This window comes from Ahaetulla prasina, chromosome 17, assembly GCF_028640845.1.
Source record: "Ahaetulla prasina isolate Xishuangbanna chromosome 17, ASM2864084v1, whole genome shotgun sequence".
NCBI lineage: Eukaryota > Metazoa > Chordata > Lepidosauria > Squamata > Colubridae > Ahaetulla > Ahaetulla prasina.
Window position 1 is genome coordinate 8300598 of NC_080555.1, and position 20524 is coordinate 8321121.

General features: G+C 49.9%; 1 protein-coding gene across 4 annotated transcripts in view; it reads left to right on the top strand.

Moving 5' to 3' along the window:
• The first annotated feature begins 5420 nt into the window (after window positions 1-5420).
• PCNX3 (pecanex 3) overlaps window positions 5421-20524 on the top strand; it is a 52515-nt gene continuing 37411 nt past the window's right edge. For 3 of the 4 annotated variants that reach the window (XM_058160393.1, XM_058160394.1, XM_058160396.1), the window contains exons 1-9: window positions 5421-6386; window positions 10239-10432; window positions 11318-11420; window positions 12759-12798; window positions 14125-14220; window positions 14646-15950; window positions 16637-16766; window positions 16856-17025; window positions 20074-20170. In XM_058160393.1, coding sequence (XP_058016376.1) covers window positions 6234-6386; window positions 10239-10432; window positions 11318-11420; window positions 12759-12798; window positions 14125-14220; window positions 14646-15950; window positions 16637-16766; window positions 16856-17025; window positions 20074-20170 — 2288 coding nt within the window. In that variant the 5' untranslated portion in view covers window positions 5421-6233. The remainder of the gene's footprint in view (window positions 6387-10238; window positions 10433-11317; window positions 11421-12758; window positions 12799-14124; window positions 14221-14645; window positions 15951-16636; window positions 16767-16855; window positions 17026-20073; window positions 20171-20524) is intronic. The other variant, XM_058160395.1, reaches the window with a different exon arrangement.

Below are 20524 nucleotides of genomic sequence, written 5' to 3' on the forward strand. Positions count from 1 at the left end.
AGCCATACTCTCTTTGTAAGTCTGGAAAATGTGGTGGCCGCTTTACCAACACGTTTATTCAGCTCAGTATCTAAAGAGAGAGTGTCAGAGATAGTTACTATTTACTACAAACTATTTACTAAGGTTGTATTACTATTAATTTTCTCATTGTTCCTATCACCCATCTCCTTCCACTTAGGACTGTATGATTGTAAATTTGTGGCTTGTATCCTTACGATTTATATTGATTGTTTCCTGGTATGATGCAATTGCTTATTTGTACCCTATGACTATCATTAAGTGTTGTCCCTTAAGATTCTTGACGAAGGTATCTTGTCTTTTTATGTATGCTGAGAGTATAAGACACATTCCTTGCGTGTCCAATCACACTTGGCTAATAAAGAATTCTAAATTCCAAGGAAATAGCTCTGAAATGATGATGTAACGGTTATGAGAGATTATTTAGTAAGTTTTAAAAATAGCAGCTATAGCAAATAAAAATGATTATTTTGGGATGCAAAATTTGAGACAACCAATAGATGGTGGCAACGTTTCTTTTCTGTATCTCTACAGCCATCTAGTGGTCATCTTGGAGACCTTCAGGCCAGCCTGGGGCTTTCTCGTAAATTTGCAATTAATATTAATATAGTATCAGCAAGAACCAAGCTTCGGCTCATGACTTGCAAAGCCAGGAATTGAAACTCATTTCTCGTTGGGGGACAAGTCCGTCACTCAAAGGGAAAGGGGCCCAATAACAAATAGTGTAACGCTTAAATGCCCGCCCTTTCTAGTAAAGATACCAGAGCAACGTCAGAGAACTGACGCATGCGCATTATCACAAGGTTTTCCCTTTGGAGGAAGAAGTCCGCCCGTCCTCCGTCGGCCGATCTGACTCGCATGCGCATTTGGGTCTGTGGCAGACATTTGCGCATGCGCACCGCCCCTTTCCTTGAACGGTGGACAAGGAAGCATGAAGTCTGTTGGGACAGACAGTAGAAACAGTTATCACCTAGAGATAGTAAATTAGAGATAGGCATTTCATTGTCTGGGTGGAATGTTTCTGGGTTGCTTTAACAACTTTGAAATAATTTGTTTTTCTCACTGATAGGGAAGTGTAAACTGATATTTACCATCCTTGCCCAGTAGTATCGTTTTAAGTGCAGCCTGTTCATGACTGAATTGGACTGAGTTGTACAATTTACACCAATTGGCTGGATTACACTTGTAGGAAGAACATGCATAATTCTGCTATGTATTTTAGTATTTTCAGTACACACCATTTATACTATATGTTTACCTGTTTTTTCTTTCTCAATATGCATGCACTTTGGTTTATATCCTTTCACATATTTTGTGCAATCTATAAACACATATCTTTGCTTTCATAAATCCTATCTGTACATACTTTTATATTTTTCCATATATATAAAGTATAAATTTTATTCTATCTACACTGAAGCTGTAAACACCTAGCCTGAAGATGATGAATGGGATTTCGTCGAAACGTCCCCAAGACACTTCCAATTTTACGTGGGAGAAAACCCGAATAACCAAAGACCTACATACAAACACCCGCAAAAACCTCAGAAAATAAATAAATATATATATATATATATATATATATGATCTCATATATATATATGAGATCAGGGGTGAAATCCAGCAGGTTCTGACAGATTCTGAAGAACCGGTAGCGGAAATTTTGAGTAGTTCAGAGAACCGGCGAATATCACCTCTGGCTGGCCCCAGAGTGGTGTGGGAATGGGGATTTTGCAGTATCCTTCCCCTGCCACACCCACCAAACCACGGCCACCAAGCCACACCCACAGAACCTGTATTAAAATATTTGGATTTCACCACTGGTGTATACATAACAGTAACAGAGTTGGAAGGGACTTTGGAGGTCATCTAGTCCAACCCCCTGCTCGTGCAAGAGACCTGTACTAGGGATTCGAACTGCCGAACTTTCCGATATGTATGTATAACGTATGTGTGTGAATCCCTCCTTGTGAAGTGGGGCCACCGGAATCAGATGGGGCTGTTGATCACGTACCTGGCTCCTTGCTGCGTGACTACAGCCCTACCTGAACTGCTAGAGGTGCTCGCTGGCGTGGCGGTGGAGATCCCCAGACTACTGGTCTTGGGGGATTTCAACCTGCCATCTGCCGGCTTGTCGTCGACGGTGGTTCAGGAGTTCCAGGCCTCCATGACGGCCTTGGACCTGATTCAAGTAACTGATGGCCCTACACACATTGGGGGAGGCGCGCTAGACTTGATTTTTATCTCTGGTCAGTGGGTAAATGATCTGGATTTAGGAGATTTAGTGAAAGAACCGGTGTCATGGTCAGATCATTTTCTTCTTCGCCTAGACTTTCAGACCGCCGCTCACCACCGCGGGAGGCGGAGCCAATGCGTTGGTTCCGTCCCAGGCGCCTGATGGACCGGAGAGGTTCCTGGCGGAGCTTGGGCGCTTCCTGAGGATCTTACCCACGGCACGACTGAAGAACTGGTTGCGGCCTGGGAGCGGGCTGCGGCTGGGGCTTTGGACCGTGTCGCGCCTTTGCGACCTCTGACCCGGCGTAGATCTCAATTGGCTCCCTGGTTTTCCGAGGAGCTGAGAGATGAAACGCCGAAGAAGACGCCTAGAGAGTGTTTGGAGGTCTAGCTGTTCCGAGGCTGATCGGACACTAGTGAGGTCCTTTACTAGGACCTACCTAGTGGCAATGAGGAGGCGGCGTTCTCGTTTCCACCCTCATTGCATCGGCAGATAACCGCCCGGCCGCCCTGTTTGGGTGACCCGTTCCTCCTCCATCAAGAGGGACGGATGACCTGCAGGGACGAGCTGAGGAGTTTAACGGTTATCTATACGATAAAATCGTTCAGCTTCGGGATAGTTTGGACCAAGATTGCGATGATACAGCCGGGACGACAGAGACGCGTCTTGTTGAGGTTATTTGGGATGAGTTTGATTCTGTGGCTCCCGAGGACATGGACAGGTTGGTGGGAGGTTACATCCAACTACATGTTTACTGGCCCCGTGCCCTTCCTGGTTAGTGCTGGCTGCTCAGGAAGTGACACGAGGCTGGCTCCAGGGGATTATAAATGCTTCTTTGATGGAAGGGGTTTTCCCCGCCGCCTTGAAGGAGGCGGTGGTGAGACCTCTCCTCAAGAAGCCTTCCCTGGACCCAGCTATTTTGAGTAATTATCGTCCAGTCTCAACCTTCGCTTTGTGGCGAAGGTTGTTGAAATGGTTGCATGGCAGCTCCCCGGCACCTGGAGGAAACTGTCTATCTGGACCCGTTCCAGTCCGGCTTCCGACCGGTTATAGCACGGAGGCGGCTTTGGTCGCGTTGGTGGATGACCTCTGGAGGGCCAGGGACAGGTTGCTCCTCTGCCTTGGTCCTATTAGATCTCTCAGCGGCTTTGATACCATCGACCATGGTATCCTGCTGCGCGGTTGGAGGATTGGGAGTGGGGGCACCGTTTATCGGTGGTTCTCCTCCTATCTCTCTGACGGTCGCATGAGCAGTGTTGACAGGGGGCAGAGGTCGTCCTCGAGGCGCCTCACTTGTGGGGTGCCTCAGGGTCGATTCTCGCCCACCCTGTTCAACATCTATGAAACCGCTGGGTGAGGTCATCAGTGGTTTCGGGTGAGTTATCATCTGTACGCTGATGATACTCAGCTGTACTTTTCCACCCGGACCACCCCAGCAGGCGGTCGAAGTGCTGTCCCGGTGCCTGGATGCTGTGGGGGTCTGGGGGGGGAGAAACAGCCCCAAGCCCAACCCCCCCAAGGCGGAGGGGCGGTGGATGCCGGCATCCCGGTACAGTCAGCTGCATCCGCAGCTGACTGTTGGGGGCGAGTTAGTGGCCCCAAAGGAGGCGGTTCGCAACTTGGGTGTCCTCCTGGACGGACGGCTGTCTTTTGATGAACACCTGGCGGCCGTCGCCAGGAGGGCCTTTTACCAGGTTCGCCTGGTTCGCCAGTTGCGTCCCTTCCTTGATCGGGATGCCTTATGCACGGTCACTCACGCTCTGGTTACGTCTAGGCTGGATTATTGCAATGCTCTCTACATGGGGCTGCCCTTGAGGTGCACCGGAGGCTGCAGTTAGTCCAGAATGCGGCTGCCCGAGTAGTAACGGGAGCCGCTCGTGGCTCCCACGTGACATCGCTGCTCCGTAGCTTGCACTGGCTTCCTGTGGTCTTTCGGGTGCGCTTCAAGATTTTGGTAACTATCTTTAAAGCGCTCCATGGCTTAGGACCCGGGTACTTACGAGACCGCCTGCTGTTACCTTTTGCCTCCCACCGACCCGTACGCTCGCACAGAGAGGGTCTCCTCAGGGTGCCGTCCGCCAAACAGTGTCGGCTGGCGGCCCCCAGGAGTAGGGCCTTCTCTGTGGGGGCAGGGGCGCTCTGGAATGAACTTCCCCCCCGTCTGCGTCAAGTGCCCGATCTTCGGACCTTCCGTCGTGAGCTCAAAACATATTTATTCATTAAAGCGGGACTGGCATAATTTAGTGATGTATTTTAATTGGGGTTTTAATATTTTTTAACTTTTTAATTTAAATTTTAATAATCGGCCTTTAAAATTTGCTCTTTTTAATTGTTGTTTTAAACTGTATATATCTTTGTTTTTACTTTGGCTGTACACCGCCCTGAGTCCTTCGGGAGAAGGGCGGTATAAAAATTTAATAAAATAAAAATAAAAATAATAAATAAACATATACATGTTTTCTGAGGTTTTCGCGGGTGTTTGTATGTAGGTCTTTGGTTATTCGGGTTTTCTCCCGTGTAAAATTGGAAGTGTCTTGGCGACGTTTCGACGAAGTCTCATTCGTCATCTTCAGGCTTCAGCTTCCCAGAAGCACGAAGCTGAAGCCTGAAGATGACGAATGAGACTTCGTCGAAACGTCGCCAAGACACTTCCAATTTTACGCGGGAGAAAACCCGAATAACCAAAGACCTACATAAACATATACAGTATATACACATATATATAAATGAAGTATGTATTTTCCCATCTTTCATATATTATTTTGAACCCGTCTGCAGTTTAAAAAAAACTATACATCGGACGTTTTGCAGCGGAAAATAATTTAAAATCACAAAAAAAATGACAATACAACAAAGCACATCCGAATCTCATTTGCATTCGATTGAGGGAAAAGCAGGTTTTTTTTCTCCTTCATTTCTGCCTCCAGCTTGTTGCAAATGGCTTAATTAATGGGATGGGCGTTGAATTGACGGGAGCCCATTCAAAAACTGAGCTCGCATTCACGTCGCCCCGTCTCTCTTCCGGCATCTGTCCCCTCTGTTTTTCCATAGGTCTAGGCGGGCCCCGCCACTGACTCCTCCCTCCCTCTCTCCCTCTCTCTCTCTCTCTCTTCCCCCCCACTTCTCCGACTGAACTTCCGGTCTGGAAAGCGGACGTGAAGGGACTCCGCATGCGCAGTGCCGCCGCTTCTCCTGCAGCTGCTCGGGCGCTTCTTCCGGCCTCCCCAATCCCTGTGGAGGTTGGAGCGCCGAGAGTTCCCTTTCGCGGCCGAGTGGGGGCTGACCCTTGACCCCGGAAGTGAACAGGACCCCGGACTCGTTTGACCCCTGGGTCGCGCGGTGGGGGCGTTCCGAGGGCGTTGAGGTTCCCATGCTGCCCCCCAATTTCCCCAGGGGACCCCCGGGAATTGGAAGCCGCCTCTCCTCCCTCCACCCCGCCGGCCTTTAGCACCCCAATCCTGGCACCCATGGCCCAGGCGTGGAGGGGCCTCCCCTTCTAGGCGGCCTTGGGGGGCTCTGGTCACCCCTGCTGCCTCGGACCCCTTTTTGGGGGGCGGCCTCCCCTCCCAGCCCTTGCCTGGCTACCTTTGGGTCCTCCTGGGGGCGCCCCCATGGCCTGAGGGGCGGGGCTGCAGGAGAGGAGCAGCCAGAAGGGGGTGTCCCAAATAGCGGGGGGGCTTCCCCTCCACCCGCCAGCCCTGCAGGGTCGGCCCAGGCCCTTGCTTGGGAGCCATTGGCAGCCCAGGAAGAGCTGGTGGGCTTTCCCAGCCGGGCGGACGCGGGTTCTGGATTCCCCAGCCCTTCCAGATCATGGGACTCAAGCTGCCTTAATGAAGGCCCCTGGGAGCGCCAGCTGGCCAGTGGTGTTCCCTCGGGAGGAGGAAGAAGAGGAGGAGGAAGAAGACGAGGAAGAGGAGGAGGAGGAAGACGAGGAAGAAGGGGAGGAGGAGGGCGAAGGAGAGGCGGCCCCACCGTGGATATGGGGTCGCAGGTCCTCCAGATCTTACGCCAGGGCGTCTGGGCTTCGCTGACCGGCGGATGGTTCTTTGACCCGCATCAGAGCACTTTCTCCAATTGTTTCCACCTCTACACTTGGATCTTCCTGCTCATCCTCCCTTTCTTGCTCTACATGGTGAGTGGGGGGGGGGCTATGGGGTGGGAGGCAGGGCCGTCTTAACCGCTAATAAAAATGAAAACGGTCGATCAAATCAAACCTATGCCCTGTTTCCCCGAAAATAAGACCTCCCCTGATAATAAGACCGATTGGGCTTTTCAGCGCATGTGCTAAAAAAAGACTCCCCACCTCCCCAAAAAATAAGCCCTCCCTGAAAATATTTAAACACAGAGCCGGAAATCAGGTAAGACGGCAAGAGGAGCCCCGTCTTGCTCCACGGGCCCCAAAATAATACGACCTCCCTGAAAATAAGGCCAAGCACTTATTTTGGGGTTAAAAAATATATAAGATGGGGTCTTATTTTCAGGGAAATGCGGTATTTATTTTATTGATGCTGCCAACAAAACTGGTGTTGAAATGTTCAAAGCATGCTGTGCAGCAAGAACTAATCGACATGATAAAGGTTTGAAATAATACTCAGTTGCTGTATTTATATGATACAAGGTGCATTGAAGGGTTAATGTACACAGATTAATATGGGGTCCCTATGCTTATGGGGCCCATGGGCAACTGCCCATCAGGCCCATGAGTTAAGACAGCCCTGTGTCATAAACCCTTAAAATCTGGTCGGTGAACTTCTGTAGCTCATTTCTCTAATTCATCGGTTAATTTCGGGACAGGGACAGATAGTCCTCGGCTTATGACCGAAATTCAGCCCCGAATTTCTGTCACTAAGTGAAATGTTGGTTAAGTGAGTGTGGCCTCACTTGCGGGACCTTTCTTGCCATGGTCGTTAAGTGGGTGAAAATTAAGTGGATGATTAGGAAATAATTTCCTAATCATTTAATCATTTAATTTCTGGACAGGACAGATAGTCTCGACTTAGGACTGGAATTCAGCCCCAAATTTCTGTTGCTAAGCAAGACATTGGCCTAGGGAGTTTGGCCTCACTTACGGAACCTTGCTCGCCATGGTCGTTAAGTGGATCACTGCAGTGATTCACCGAACTTACTTGAATAAGTAAAGGTTCGTTCCCGCCACGGTCGTTAAGCGAATCGATGCAGGGTTTCACTGAACTTACTTAAGTGAGCAAAACACGACGATGTCAGGGCTGTTGCAACTTCGAATGGTCATTAAACGAATTGTCGTAAGACGAGACAACCTGTATTTTTAAGCCCAAGTTGGACGAATCGTTCTGAGGATTACTGTGAGTTGGGTCCCTGCCCCAACAAAAGAAATGGGTTTTTGGGACCTGAATGGCATTTTCCAGCGCCGTCTTTCTTTGAATTTTAAAAATAACAGTGCCGGCCATCCCTTAGCGGTATTCATCAAAGGATTAAAGCAGTCAAAACAATCTGCCTTTTCTCATGAACTGGGGGTTGAGCAAAAATGGCCTTTCCAAGTTATGAAGCCAGGAAAAAAATGTCTGGGAGCTACAACAAAATGTAAGGAACAGGTCAAGTCAGAAATCCTTCGCTAATTTGAAATGTTACTTCCCAAAGTGACTCAAGAGAGGAGCGGGGTTTTATATTTTTTAAAGATGCATCGCGGTCTAACATTTCCTCTTGATCCGGGGTTTTTCAACCTTAGCAACTTTAAGATGGGTGGGGTTCAACTCCCAGAATCCCCCAGCCAGCGTGCTATAAGATGGGTGGACTTTAACTCCCAGAATCCCCCAGCCAGCATGCTTTAAGGTGGGTGGACTTTAACTCCCAGAATCCCCCAGCCAGCATGCTTTAAGATGGGTGGACTTTAACTCCCAGAATCCCCTAGCCAGCATGCTTTAAGATGGGTGGACTTCAACTCCCAGGATCCCCCAGCCAGCATGCTTTAAGATGGGGTGACTTCAACTCCCAGAATCCCCCAGCCAGCGTGCTATAAGATGGGTGGACTTTAACTCCCAGAATCCCCCAGCCAGCATGCTTTAAGATGGGTTGATTTCAACTCCCAGAATCCCCCAGCCAACATGCTTTAAGATGGGTTGACTTCAACTCCCAGAATCCCCCAGCCAGAATGCTTTAAGGTGGGTGGACTTAGTTCACTTAATCACTGTCTTGTTTAATGGCTGGAATGTTAGGCTCCATCGAAGACTACCTGTACAATCCAGAGATTCTTCTGGAATGTTTTCCTGCTTTGGATTTTGGAGAGGGTTTTTTTTTGTTGTTGTTTGCCAGCCTACGACTTGCGACACTGCAGCCCTGTGTGTTGGCAGCATCACGTCACTCACACCCCTATTTTAGGGTAAGAGCCGCGAAAACACGCCGAGATTCACCTCACCTCCTGCCTCTCCCAACAGAGAGGCTCAAGTCTGTCGTCAGAGCTTTTCTTCCGCGTCCCATCTAGCCATTCTCCGCACCAGTGATGGGGGGAGGGGACCCCATCCTTGCAATCAAACCTTGGGACCCACACGGTGAACCTCTCCATCCTTTCCCCCCCCCCCCCAAAGAACAAATCTGGGACTGGGATTTGTGCTTGGGGGGGAACTGGGAAGAACTGGGATGAGTTTGAGCGTTGCTATAATCGCACAGCAAGAACGAGCCCTACTTAACGGAATAACAGGGACCTCGGAGGTCTTCTAGTCCAACCCCATATAAGGAACCCTGTACCATTTCAGACAAATAGCTGTCCGACCTCTTCTTAAATGCCTCCAGTGAGGAAGCACCCACAACTTCTGGTGGCAAGCTGTTCCACTGGTTAATTGTCCTCACTCTTAGGAAGTTTCTCCTTAATTCCAGGTTGCTTCTCTCCTTGATTAGTTTCCATCTGTTGTTCCTTGTCCTGCCTTCAGGTGCTTTTTGGAGAATAGCTTGACTCCCTCTTCTTCGGGGCAGCCACTTAGATATTGGCCACCGATTCATATTTACGACGGTTGCTATATCCTGGGAGCGCGCTATCCCCTTTTGCGCCAATTCTGATAAGCCGTCAATGGGGAAGCCAGATTTTTTATTTATTTATTTACATTTATATCCCGCCCTTCTCCGAAGACTCAGGGCGGCTTACAGTGTATAAGGCAATAGTCTCATTCTATTTGTATATTTACAAAGTCAACTTATTGCCCCCCCAACAATCTGGGTCCTCATTTTACCTACCTTATAAAGGATGGAAGGCTGAGTCAACTTCGGGCCGGGCTTGAACCTGCAGTAATTGCAGGCTACTGTGTTCTAATAACAGGCTTCTTACAGCCTGAGCTATCCACTTTACAACCGGGTTACTAATTAACAACTGTAGTGATTCGTTTAACAACTAGTTGCAAGAAAGGTCGTAAAAATGGGGAAAAACAGACTTAACAATTGTCTCGCTTAGCAAATGAAGCTTTGGCCTCCGTTGTGGTCGTAAATCGAGGATTTCCTATCTAAATTGGTTTCCACGATGCCATGTCTGGCCAAATTGGTGTGAATTTACACACCTTGGACAGGTGTCATTTTGCATAGGTGTCACAGCTCAGTTTAATGGATGCAATGGTAAAAGGTGTGTCTTTGCCAGATGTGAGACCCCATAGAGGTAGTCCTCGACTTACAACAGTTCATTTAGTGACCGTTCAAAGTTACGACAGCACTGGAAAAAAGTGACTTTTCATACATGACCGTTACAGCATCCCCCATGGTCACGTGATCAAAATTCAGACCCGTGGCCATTGATTCATACTTACGATGGTTGCAGTGTCCTGGAGGGGTCACGTGATCCCCTTTTGCGACCTCCTGACAAGCAGAGCAGATTCACTTAACAACCGTGGCAAGAAAAGTGGTAAAATGGAGCAAAAACTCAACTTAACAAATTTCTCACTTTTTAACGACACCCATTTTTGGGCCCAGTGGTCGGTCGTACGTTGAGGACTCCCCATATTGACTTTGTGACCTTCTCCTTTGGCAGGTGATGCCCCCCAGCATCATGGTCACCGGGATCTACTGCACGGTGGTAGCCGTCTTCTTCACCACGGTTAAAACCGTCAACTACCGTCTCCACACCATGTTCGACCAGGGGGAGATCGTGGAAAAAAATTCGGTTCTGTTAGAATCTGGCAAGGCCGATGAGAGAGCAGCTGCCGACGACGACAATTTGACCAGGTGAGTAACAGCAGCAAGTACAGCAGTCCTTGACTTACAACAGTTCATTTAGTGACTGGGTGGGCGTGGCCAACTTTTTTTTTTTTTTACTTCTAAAAGCATTTTTTCTACATTTTTTTCATCCGAAGAAGGTGTAAAAAAATGCTTTTAAAAGGCTCTGACGATCCCGGCTGAATTGCCTGATCGTCAGAGGCTTTTCTTTTCTTTGCAAAGCATTTGTTTTTTGCCTTTAAAAGAAAAAAAAACCCCTCTGACGGTCAGGCAACTCAGCTGGGACCGTCAGAGCCTTTTAAAAGCATTTTTTCTACAACTCTTCAGCCGAAGAGGTTGTAGAAAAAATGCTTTTAAAAGGCTCCTCTGACGATCCCAGCTGAGTTGCCTGATCGTCAGAGGCTTTTTTTTTTTACTTTTAAAAGCATTTTTTCAGCCAAAGAAAAAATGCTTTTAAAAGTAAAAAAAAACCCCAAATCTCTGATGATCGTGCGACTCAGCTGGGCATGGGGGGTGGCAGGGATTTTTGCTACCGGTTCTCCGAACCACCCGCCACCATCGCTATCGGATCGGGCGATCCGGTCAGAACCGGAAGCATTTCACCTCTGGGTCACATCATCCCATTTGGCGACCTTTAACAGGGAAGCCCGATTCACTTAATAACCATGTTACTAACTTACAACCGCAGTGATCCATTTAAGTGAGGCAAGAAGGTTGTAAAATGGGGCAAAAAACTCACTTAGCGTCGGTCTTGCTTAGCAATGGAAATTTGGAGGTCAATTGTGGTGCTGGGAGACGTACAAACCTTTGTCTGTTCCTTTCCTCCAATTCAATTTTTTGGGGGGAGAAAATTGGACTTCATCCCTCCTCTCTGCCTCTTCATTTTCTCCGCAGGGACCCCGGAGGCGTCGAGATGACCGTGTTCCGGAAAGTTAGTTCCACCCCACCGGTGAGATGCAGTTCGCAGCATTCCGTCTTCGGCTTCAACCAAGTCATGGTAAGGGGGGGGAGAAAGTTTGGGTTGAATGTCCCAAAGGTACTTTTTTTTTTTTTTTCTTCAAAAGGCCATTGGACTTTCCGGTTTTTCTTTGAAGACGTTTCGCTTCTCATCCCAGAAGCTTCTTCAGCTCTGACTTGGATGGTGGGGAACGGAAGGATTTACGTTCCTTGCAGACGGCTGGTCATTTGCATCCTTTTTTTAGAGGGTCGTTAGAGGCCACTTGGGAGGTTTACCTCGGGGTCCCCTGAGTGGCGTAAATGGTTCCTGTAGCCTGCAATTTTTTTCCCTCTGGAAATCCATTCCTACTCTCCCACATCATTCCAAGGGTGTGCATCCCAAATTGTATAGCTAAAAGCCTGTAGAGATTCTCAGTCATTCCAGGTCGTGGTTGTCCCAAAAGTGCTTTTTCAGGAGGCAACTGGGCTTTCTGTTTTTTTTTTCTTTTTGAAGACGTTTCGCTTCTCATCTCAGAAGCTTCGTCCGCTCTAACTGGATGGTGGGGAAGGGAAAGATTGATGCTCCTTGCAGACAGCTGGTCATTTGCATCCTTTTAGAGGGTCGTTGAGGCCACTTGGAGATTTATCTGTGCCTTTCAACAGTTCTAAGAAGGCTCCACACCCATTTGCACCACTCCGGTGACTCTGAGGACACTGATAAACCTCCAAGTAGCCTCAACGACCCTCTAAAACTGTGATGGCGAATCTATAGCATGCATGCTGGAAGTGGCACTCAGAGCCATCTCTCCAGGCACACCAGTCATTTGCATCCTTTTAAAGGGTCATTGAGGCCACATGAGGTTAGTCTGTGTCCTCAGGGTCATTCCTCATAAGCTTGGCATTTTTGGAGTGACCTTAACCCCAGATTATTCAAATATCTTATTTATACATCAAATAAAAAGCTGACTGCTTTTTACAGGAAACCAGCCAGAAGCTCTCCAGTGGGATGGGCAGTATAGAAATTCGAGAAAGCAATACAAATGAACGCAATCAATAAATACAACGTGCTCCTTTCTGCTCTCAGGAACTTCTGTTCTGCTCGGATTGGAATTTTCCGGACTATTTTGCAACAGGCTGTAGATCACGGGTGTCCAACTTTGGCAACTTGAAGCCTCGTGGTTTGCAACTCCCAGAATTCCCCACCCAGAATTGGCTGGCTAGGGAATTCTGGGAGTTGAAGTCCGCAAGGCTTAAAGTTGCCAAGGTTGGATATCCTTCTATAACTGAAAAAAAATATATTAAAAAATGGAACATGGGCCCTTCTTGCAGGGAACTTTTTCTATCATCGTCTTTTCAAGACAATGGAGGTTTGTTTCTCGTTGTTGTTTTTGCCTCCTAGGATCTGCTGCCCCACTTGGAAGACGGAGGCCCCATCCGAGGTAAGCAGCGGAGAAAGGCAGGGGCCACAATGTCTCCCCCCCCCAAAGTTAAAACCAGTTAGATAGGGAAGGTTAGAAACAAGATCAAGAGACAGACGCTGTGTGAGTCCCTTTCCAACAGAGGTGAGCAGCTATGGCCCCTTGACAACCTACGGAGTTCAACTGGGCCGTGGATAGCTCAGGCTGTAAGGAGCCTGTTATTAGAACACAGTAGCCTGCAATTACTGCAGGTTCAAGCCCGGCCCAAGGTTGACTCAGCCTTCCATCCTTTATAAGGTGGGTAAAATGAGGACCCAGATTGTTGGGGGGGGCAATAAGTTGACTTTGTAAATATACAAATAGAATGAGACTATTGCCTTATACACTGTAAGCCGCCCTGAGTCTTCGGAAAAGGGCGGGATATAAATGTAAATTAAAAAAAAAAAAATCCTCAGTGGGTTGATCTTGGGTGGTCAGAAGCACTAGGTTCCCCCATGGTTTTCCCCACCCTGAAATACCTCCTGTACAGTTAACAATCTGCGCATTTGATTAACAAATGCATTGGATAAAGCAGGGAGTGATCACCTTCATTAAACGTGATCCAATCAACGAATCCTCAGGTTACGAATGTAATTGGGAGGCTCTATTACCTTCATAATAACGTGATGGCTCAGTGTTAAGACGCTGAGCTTGTCGATCGAAAGGTCGGCAGTTCAACGGTTCGAATCACTAGTCCCGCGTAACAGGGTGAGCTCCCATTCCTTGTCCCAGTTTCTGCCAACCTAGCAGTTCGAAAACAGGTAAAAAATGCCAGTAGAAAAATAGGGACCACCTTTGGTGGGAAGGGAACAGCATTCCGTGCGCTTTTGGCATTGAGTCATGCCGGCCACATGACCACGGAGACGTCTTCCGACAGTGCTGGCTCTTCAGATTTGAAACGGAGATGAGCACCACCCCCTAGAGGCGGGAACAACTAGCACATATATGCAAGGGGAACCTTTACCTTTATTACCTTTGTAACTCCAGGATTAACCTGCATTTACTACGGTTGCAGCCTCCTGGGGTCAAGTGATCATAATTTGCGACCTTCCCAGTTGGCCAAGCAAAGTCTGCAGGGTATGGGTGGGAGCTGAATTTGCTTAATGACCAAATGATTCACTTAACAACTGTAGCGCCTGCCTTAAGAAAAGTGGGAAAGAAGATTGTAGAATCAGGCGCAACTGACTTAATGACTGCCTTGCTTAGCAATTTTAATTCTGGTCCCTGTTGTGGTCATAAATCGAGGAGGGGCAATAGAGGAAGAATGATGGAGATGGAGAAAGTCTCCATCAAGATCTTCTCCCGCAGATATCAAGGAGCTCGTCCGAGAACAGGGAAGCAACAACGTTATCGTGACGGCCGCTGACCGAGACATGCTTCAGTGCTGCTCCCCAGAGAGTCACGGTGAGGTCTAGAATCTTGAGGAATGGGTTTGGAAAAGGAAGGAACGTCGGGCAAGTGGAAAAAATTGCTCGAAAGGTGAAGGAAAGCCAGTTTGGTCTAATAGTTAAGGCACTAGGCTAGAAACTGGGAGATGGAGAGTTCTAGTCTTGTCTTAGCCACAAAAGCCAGCTGGGTGACTTTGGGACAATCACCAGGAGATGGTGAGTTCTAGTCCCGCCTGAGGCATGAAAGCCAGCTGGGTGACTTTGGACCAGTCACATTCACTCTCAGCCCAACCAAGTATGTTTGCTCCCTTGAGTTATGTATAAATATAATAAAGGCAGGATATAAAAATCTAATCAATGAAATCAATTGATTTCTTCTCTTCCTCCTTCACCTTCACAAAGGTGGAAATACGAGCCTAACTGTGTCTTCTTTCTCTCTAGCCGAACCTCCAGTGCCATCTGCAGACTCGGAAGGCCCACAGCCCACCCTGCTTCCAATTCCCAAAGGAGACCCCTCCTCCAACCTCAGGAAGCAGCCCCCGTCTCTCCCCGTCCAGACCTCTGTCCAGAGCACTGATTCCTCCGAGCAATCCCCCCCGGGCAGGGAAGGGACTCAGGCCCCACGTTGGACCCCCAGCGAGTCGGAGAGCGTGGGGGACACCCCTCTCAGCCCCCTCCTCAAAGGCAGTTTAAGCGAGGAGCTCAGCCACAGCTTCCTCAGCCTGGCTCTGCCGGAGTCCAGCAGCCACAGCCGGCGGGAGAAGCGCCACTCCGGAGCCGAGTACCAACCTCTGGAGCCCCGGCCCGAAGGCCCCCGCAAGGCTGGCTCGTCCGACAGCTGCTTCAGTGGCACCGATAAAGAGACCCCCAGCACCTTGAGTAGCTACCGCAGCGAGAAAACCAACTCCACTCACTTGGACAGCCCCTCCTTGGGGCCCGGCCACGAAGAAGGGGTCCTCCCGGGAGAGGAAGCCGGGCCTTCCTCGCCTCCCCCGGCCGACGGGGGCAGCGACACGGACGCCCTGTCCGACAGCGAGCTGATTCGTTCGCCCGAGCTCGCTTTCCTAGGGGAGTTGAGTTTCGACACCCAGAACACGTTCAACTCCCTGGAGACGGTCAAAGGGGACGCCGAGGTGTGGGGTGCCCCCAAGCCGGAGCAAGTGGTCCGGCCGAAGGATTTGGGGCTGAAGAGCCGGCCTCGCCTCTCTCGCAATCACGGCAGCACCTACCTGCCCATGCGCACCCTCCTGGACAGCAAGGCCTACACCGAAGGGTTCTTTGCCGACGAGGATTCCAGCGACTGCAGCGACCTCAGCCGGGCTTCGAGTTTGCACTCGCAACACAACTACAGCTCGGACAGCTCGTCCAGCACCTCCTGTTACTCTCCCGAACGCCACGCTCCGTCTCAGCACGGCCGGCATAGCGTCCCCGTGGCCGAGACCAAGCCCCCTCCTCCCCCTCCGCCGGACAGCTCCACGCTGCCCCCCAAGCCCTGTCATTACGCCCAGCGCACTGGAAGCACCACCAGCGCCAAGACCCACGCCAGGGTGCTCAGCATGGACGGCAGCAGCCAGCTGGCCGAAGGGAAGCCTCCGGCCGCGCTGACCGTCTCCAAGTCGGACCTGGAGTCTCACGCGGGGAAGCTGGCCGGAGAACAGGAGCTGGGCAGCACCACCGTGCGCAGCCAGTCGGCCAACCAGCCCGGCTGGCGGGGAGAGTTGCAAGCCGAGGGGGCCATCGGAGGAGGTAAGGCTCCCGAAATGTGAAGGTAGCTCAGAAATGTGGCAGGGGTCCTTGGTGGGAGTATCTGAATTTGGCTGTTTATTTATTTTATTTTATTTTATTTATTTATTTATTTATTCAATTTCTATATTGCCCTTCTCCCGAAGGACTCAGGGCGGTTTACAGCCAGATAAAAAGCAGAGTTACAAAAATTAAGAAAGGCTTAAAAAATCTATATTCAATTAAAGGCCGAAGTAAATAAAAAGTAGTAAAACCATCATAACTGCAAGCGTTTCATGACCCAACTAGGGAAGATCATCAGGGCTGGAAAGGAGTGGGGTTTAGGGAAAGGAGGATGAGGAGGGGGTGTGGAGGAAGAGGAAGAGCGTTCTGACCCAGGGTTGCCTTTCTTCCATTTCATCTCTTCCTTTTCACAGCAATCCTTTCTTCTCCTCTCCCTCCTTTCCCTCCCTCCTTTCATCCTACCTCCTTTCTTCTTTCCTCTCCTACTCCTTCTCTACTTCCCCTTCCTTTCTCCCCCTCCCTATTCCTACTTCCTCCCTATCTAATACTCTGTTCATAAATCATGTATGTGATGTGAGGGGCGGGGGGGGGAACTAAAAAAATCAATTAAATCTTGTTCAAAAAAAAAAAAATTTGAATCAGTGGTGCACAACGCTTCACACCCACTCTGGCTTCGCCTTTTCCAGCTGCCCCCGGGGAGGAGCTGAGCAAGACGGACCAATCCAGCAACATCAAGCGCGTGCAGGCGATGCGACGGAGGCACAACGCAGGCAGCAACCCCACCCCGCCATCCTCCGTGATGGGTTCTCCCCCGAGGTAAGCCCGTCTGCAAATGGCTTTCGCCCCGCGGCAGCTGGTGCCGTCCGCCCCTCTCACCCACCCACGCCTCCTTCTTTTATGTGCAGTTTGCAGGACCTCCAGCGGGGCCGAGCCTCCTCTCACTCCCGGGCGCTGACCCTGCCCTCGGCCCTTCAGTTTGCCAGCTCGCTGCTGTTGCCCCGCGGCGCCATCCACGAAGCCTGCAACTTTGACGACACTTCAGAAGGGGCGGTCCACTACTTCTACGACGAGAGCGGTGAGTGTGGGGGGGCAGTTGGGTGGGAGGACGAACCTGGCAGCTCCATTGAACAGGGAAGGAACTTGTACAGGAGGCGCCCAATTTAACGACTGTAATGGAACCTGCCCATTACAGTCGTAAGCAGTGGTGGGATTCAGCCGGTTCGGGAGAACCGGTAGCTAAATTGCTTGCTGGCTCCTCCCCTTCCAGAAGTCCCCATGTGCCTTATTTTGGCTCCCAGGTAAGTGCAGGAAGGCTTCCTGGGAGCGAAAACGGGCTGCAGGGAAGGGCGCTACACACACATACACACACACACACACACACACACACACACACACACACACACACCCTCTGCAGACCATTTTCGCTCCCAGGAGGCTTTAGGGAAGCCTCCTAGGCCAAAAATATGGCATGGGGGCGGTGTGTGCCCCCCACCATAGCCCGTTTTTGCTCCCAGAGGGGGTGCACGAGGCCGAATGCTGCCTGTCACACACCCCTGGCCGTGCCCACCATGGTCACGCCCACCCAGCCAATCATTAGCGTAGAGAACCAACCGGTTGTTAAATTATTTGAATCCCACCAGTGGTCGTCAGTTGTCATCGTTAAACGTAAATCGCTCTAGTGTGACTGCAGGATGTTGCAAACAACTATATAAGTGGAGGCTGGTCGTTGAGTGAGCGGAACGCAATCATGTGACTACGTGGGATTGGGGGCGGGGAGAGGGGGAGGAATCCAGCCATTGATTACATACCCGGATTACATCACAGAGTTCGGAAAGAACTGGCAGATGTTATCTCGGAGGATTTGGGAAAATTGCAGAGAAGAGCAACGAAGATGATTAAAGCCCTGGAGACTACAACCTACGAAGAACAGTTGCAGCAGTTGGGTTTGGCTAGTCTGGAGAAGAGAAGGACTAAGGGTGACATGATAACAGTCTTCCAGTATTTGAGGGGCTGCCACAAAGAAGAGGGGGGGAGGATCAAATTATTCTCCAAAACACCAGAGGATAAGAAGCAATGGATGGAAACTAATCCAGGAGAGAAGCAGCCTAGAATTAAAGAGAAATTTCTTGACTGTGAGTACAATTAACCGGTGGAACAGCTTGCCACCAGAAGTTGTGGGTGCTCCAAAACTGGAAATTTTTAAGAAAAGACTGGACAGCCGCTTGTCTGAAATGGCGTAGGGTCTCCTTCCTGAGCAGGGGGTTGGACTAGAAGACCTCCAGGGGTCTCTTCCAGCTCTATTCTGATCGAATGCATTGTAAGAAAAGGCTTTACCACCATTTGTCTGAAATGGTATAGAGGGTTGGACTGGAAGACCTCCGAGGTCCCTTCCAACTCTGATTTCATTCTCGTCTCCAGAGCTGGGTTTTGAGTACCTTTCAGGAGTTTGTTGTAACTTTAAACAGTCCCCAAGTGACCAGTCAGTCGTAAGTCAAGGACAACCTTGAAGGATTCCGGATGGTACTTCCTGGGAGCACATTCCAATTCTTGGAGAGATCTGTGGGATATGGCAACATTTTGGCCCTATCCTTCAGACAGCCCCTCAAATATCTGAATACTGCTATCACGTCATCCCTCGCCCTTCCCTTCTTTAGATTCTCCAAACTTGGCAACTTTAAGGCATGGCTGACTGAGGGGTTCTGGGAGTTGAAGTCCACATCTCTTCGAGTTGCCAAATTTGGAGACCCATGGACTAGACATGCCCAGTTCCTGGAATATATTTTAGCCTGCAGACTGCTTAGCACAGGGGTTTCAAACTCAGTTTCATTGAGAACTGCATCAGGACTGTGGATGACCTGGGGGGGGAGGGGAGGTGACCAGGCGTGGCCGACTGACACCACTAGCCAAACTGCTGGCATTTTTTCTTCTTCAAATTGGGTAGACCAGGCTGAAGTGACACGGGCCGGTCCGTTACATTTTCCAGGATGACCACATCGTGGGCCTCATTTGGCTTGTGGGCAGATTTCCGCAACCGGTTCGGGCGAACCGGTCTAAACCAGCTGAATACCATTTCTGTTCTTATATTTATTTATTTATTTATTTATTTATTTATTTATTTATTTATTTATTATTTACATTTCTGTACCGCCCTTCTCCGAAGACTCAGGGCGGTTTACAGCCAAGTTAAAAAGACATATGCAAAAATTAAAACACAATATTTGAAATTTAAAAATCTGAAACCATAAGGCCGAATATTAAAATAACAAGAAATAAAACCACTCAATTAAAAATTTACTCTTAGGCCAACCCTGCTCGTTAAAACAAAAAAGTCTTGAGCTCGCGCTTAAAGGCCCGGAGGTCGGGAAGAAGGCGTAGCCCCAGAGGCAGTTCGTTCCATAGGGTAGGTGCCCCAACAGAGAAGGCTCTTCCCCTGGGGGCTGCCAGCCGACATTGTTTAGCTGACGGCACCCCGAGGAGACCCTCCCTGTGGGAGCGCACAGGTCGATGGGAGGCTATAGGCGGTCCCGTAAGTAACCTGGTCCTATGCCATGGAGCGCTTTAAAGGTGATCACAACACCTTGGATTGCACGCGGAAGACCACCGGCAACCAGTGCAGCTTGCGTAGGAGAGGTGTTATATGGAAGCTCCGAGACGCTCCCTCTATCCCCCGCGCAGCCGCATTCTGTACCAGTTGAAGTCTCCCGGTGCTCTTCAAGGGGAGCCCCATGTAGAGAGCATTGCAGTAATCCAGGCGGGAGGTAACGAGGGCATGAGTGACCGTGCATAACGAATCCCGGTCCAGGAAGGGACGCAGTTGGCGGATCAGGCGAACCTGATAAAAAGCTCCCCTGGCAACGGCCGTCAAGTGTTCTTCCAACGACAGCCGTGCATCCAGGAGAACGCCTAAGCTGCGAACCAACTCCCTGGGGGCCAGTGACTCGCCCCCCCACAGTCAGCGACGGAACTAGCGGACTGTACCGGGACGCCGGCATCCACAGCCACTCCGTCTTGGATGGGTTGACACCCCTGCCTTAGAGGCCCTGGAGTTCCTCTCCCCAGAAAGGAGAATTCTTGTAGCAGGCGTCTCTCAACGTGGCCCACTTTTTCTCTCCCTTCTGTCCAGGCGTCCGGCGCTCCTACACTTTCGGCCTTGCCGGGGGCGGCTATGAGAACCCAGTGGGCCAGCAGGTGGCCATGGAACACGCCACCAACAGCGGCTGGTGAGTCTCTTCTTTCAACCTGCCAAAACCTTCCTCGAGAGAAGTGAATTTGCCCGAAGGTTCTTGGACTAAACGCCAGGTAGTTTTCGACTTCCGACTACAATTGAGGCCGAAAATTTGCCGCTAAGCAAGACGTACTTGCTAAGTGGGGTTTTGCCCTGTTTTACGACCTTTTCTTGCCACGCTGGTTAAGCGAACCCCTGCAGTTGTTAAATTAGTCACACGGTTGTTAAGTGGATCCGGCTTCCCCCGTTGACTTTGCTTGTCAGAAGGCTGCCGAAGGGGACGCTTCAACCGTCGTAAATGCGAGTCAGTTGCCAACCCTCTAAATTAACAGATGCGGTAACAGTCCAA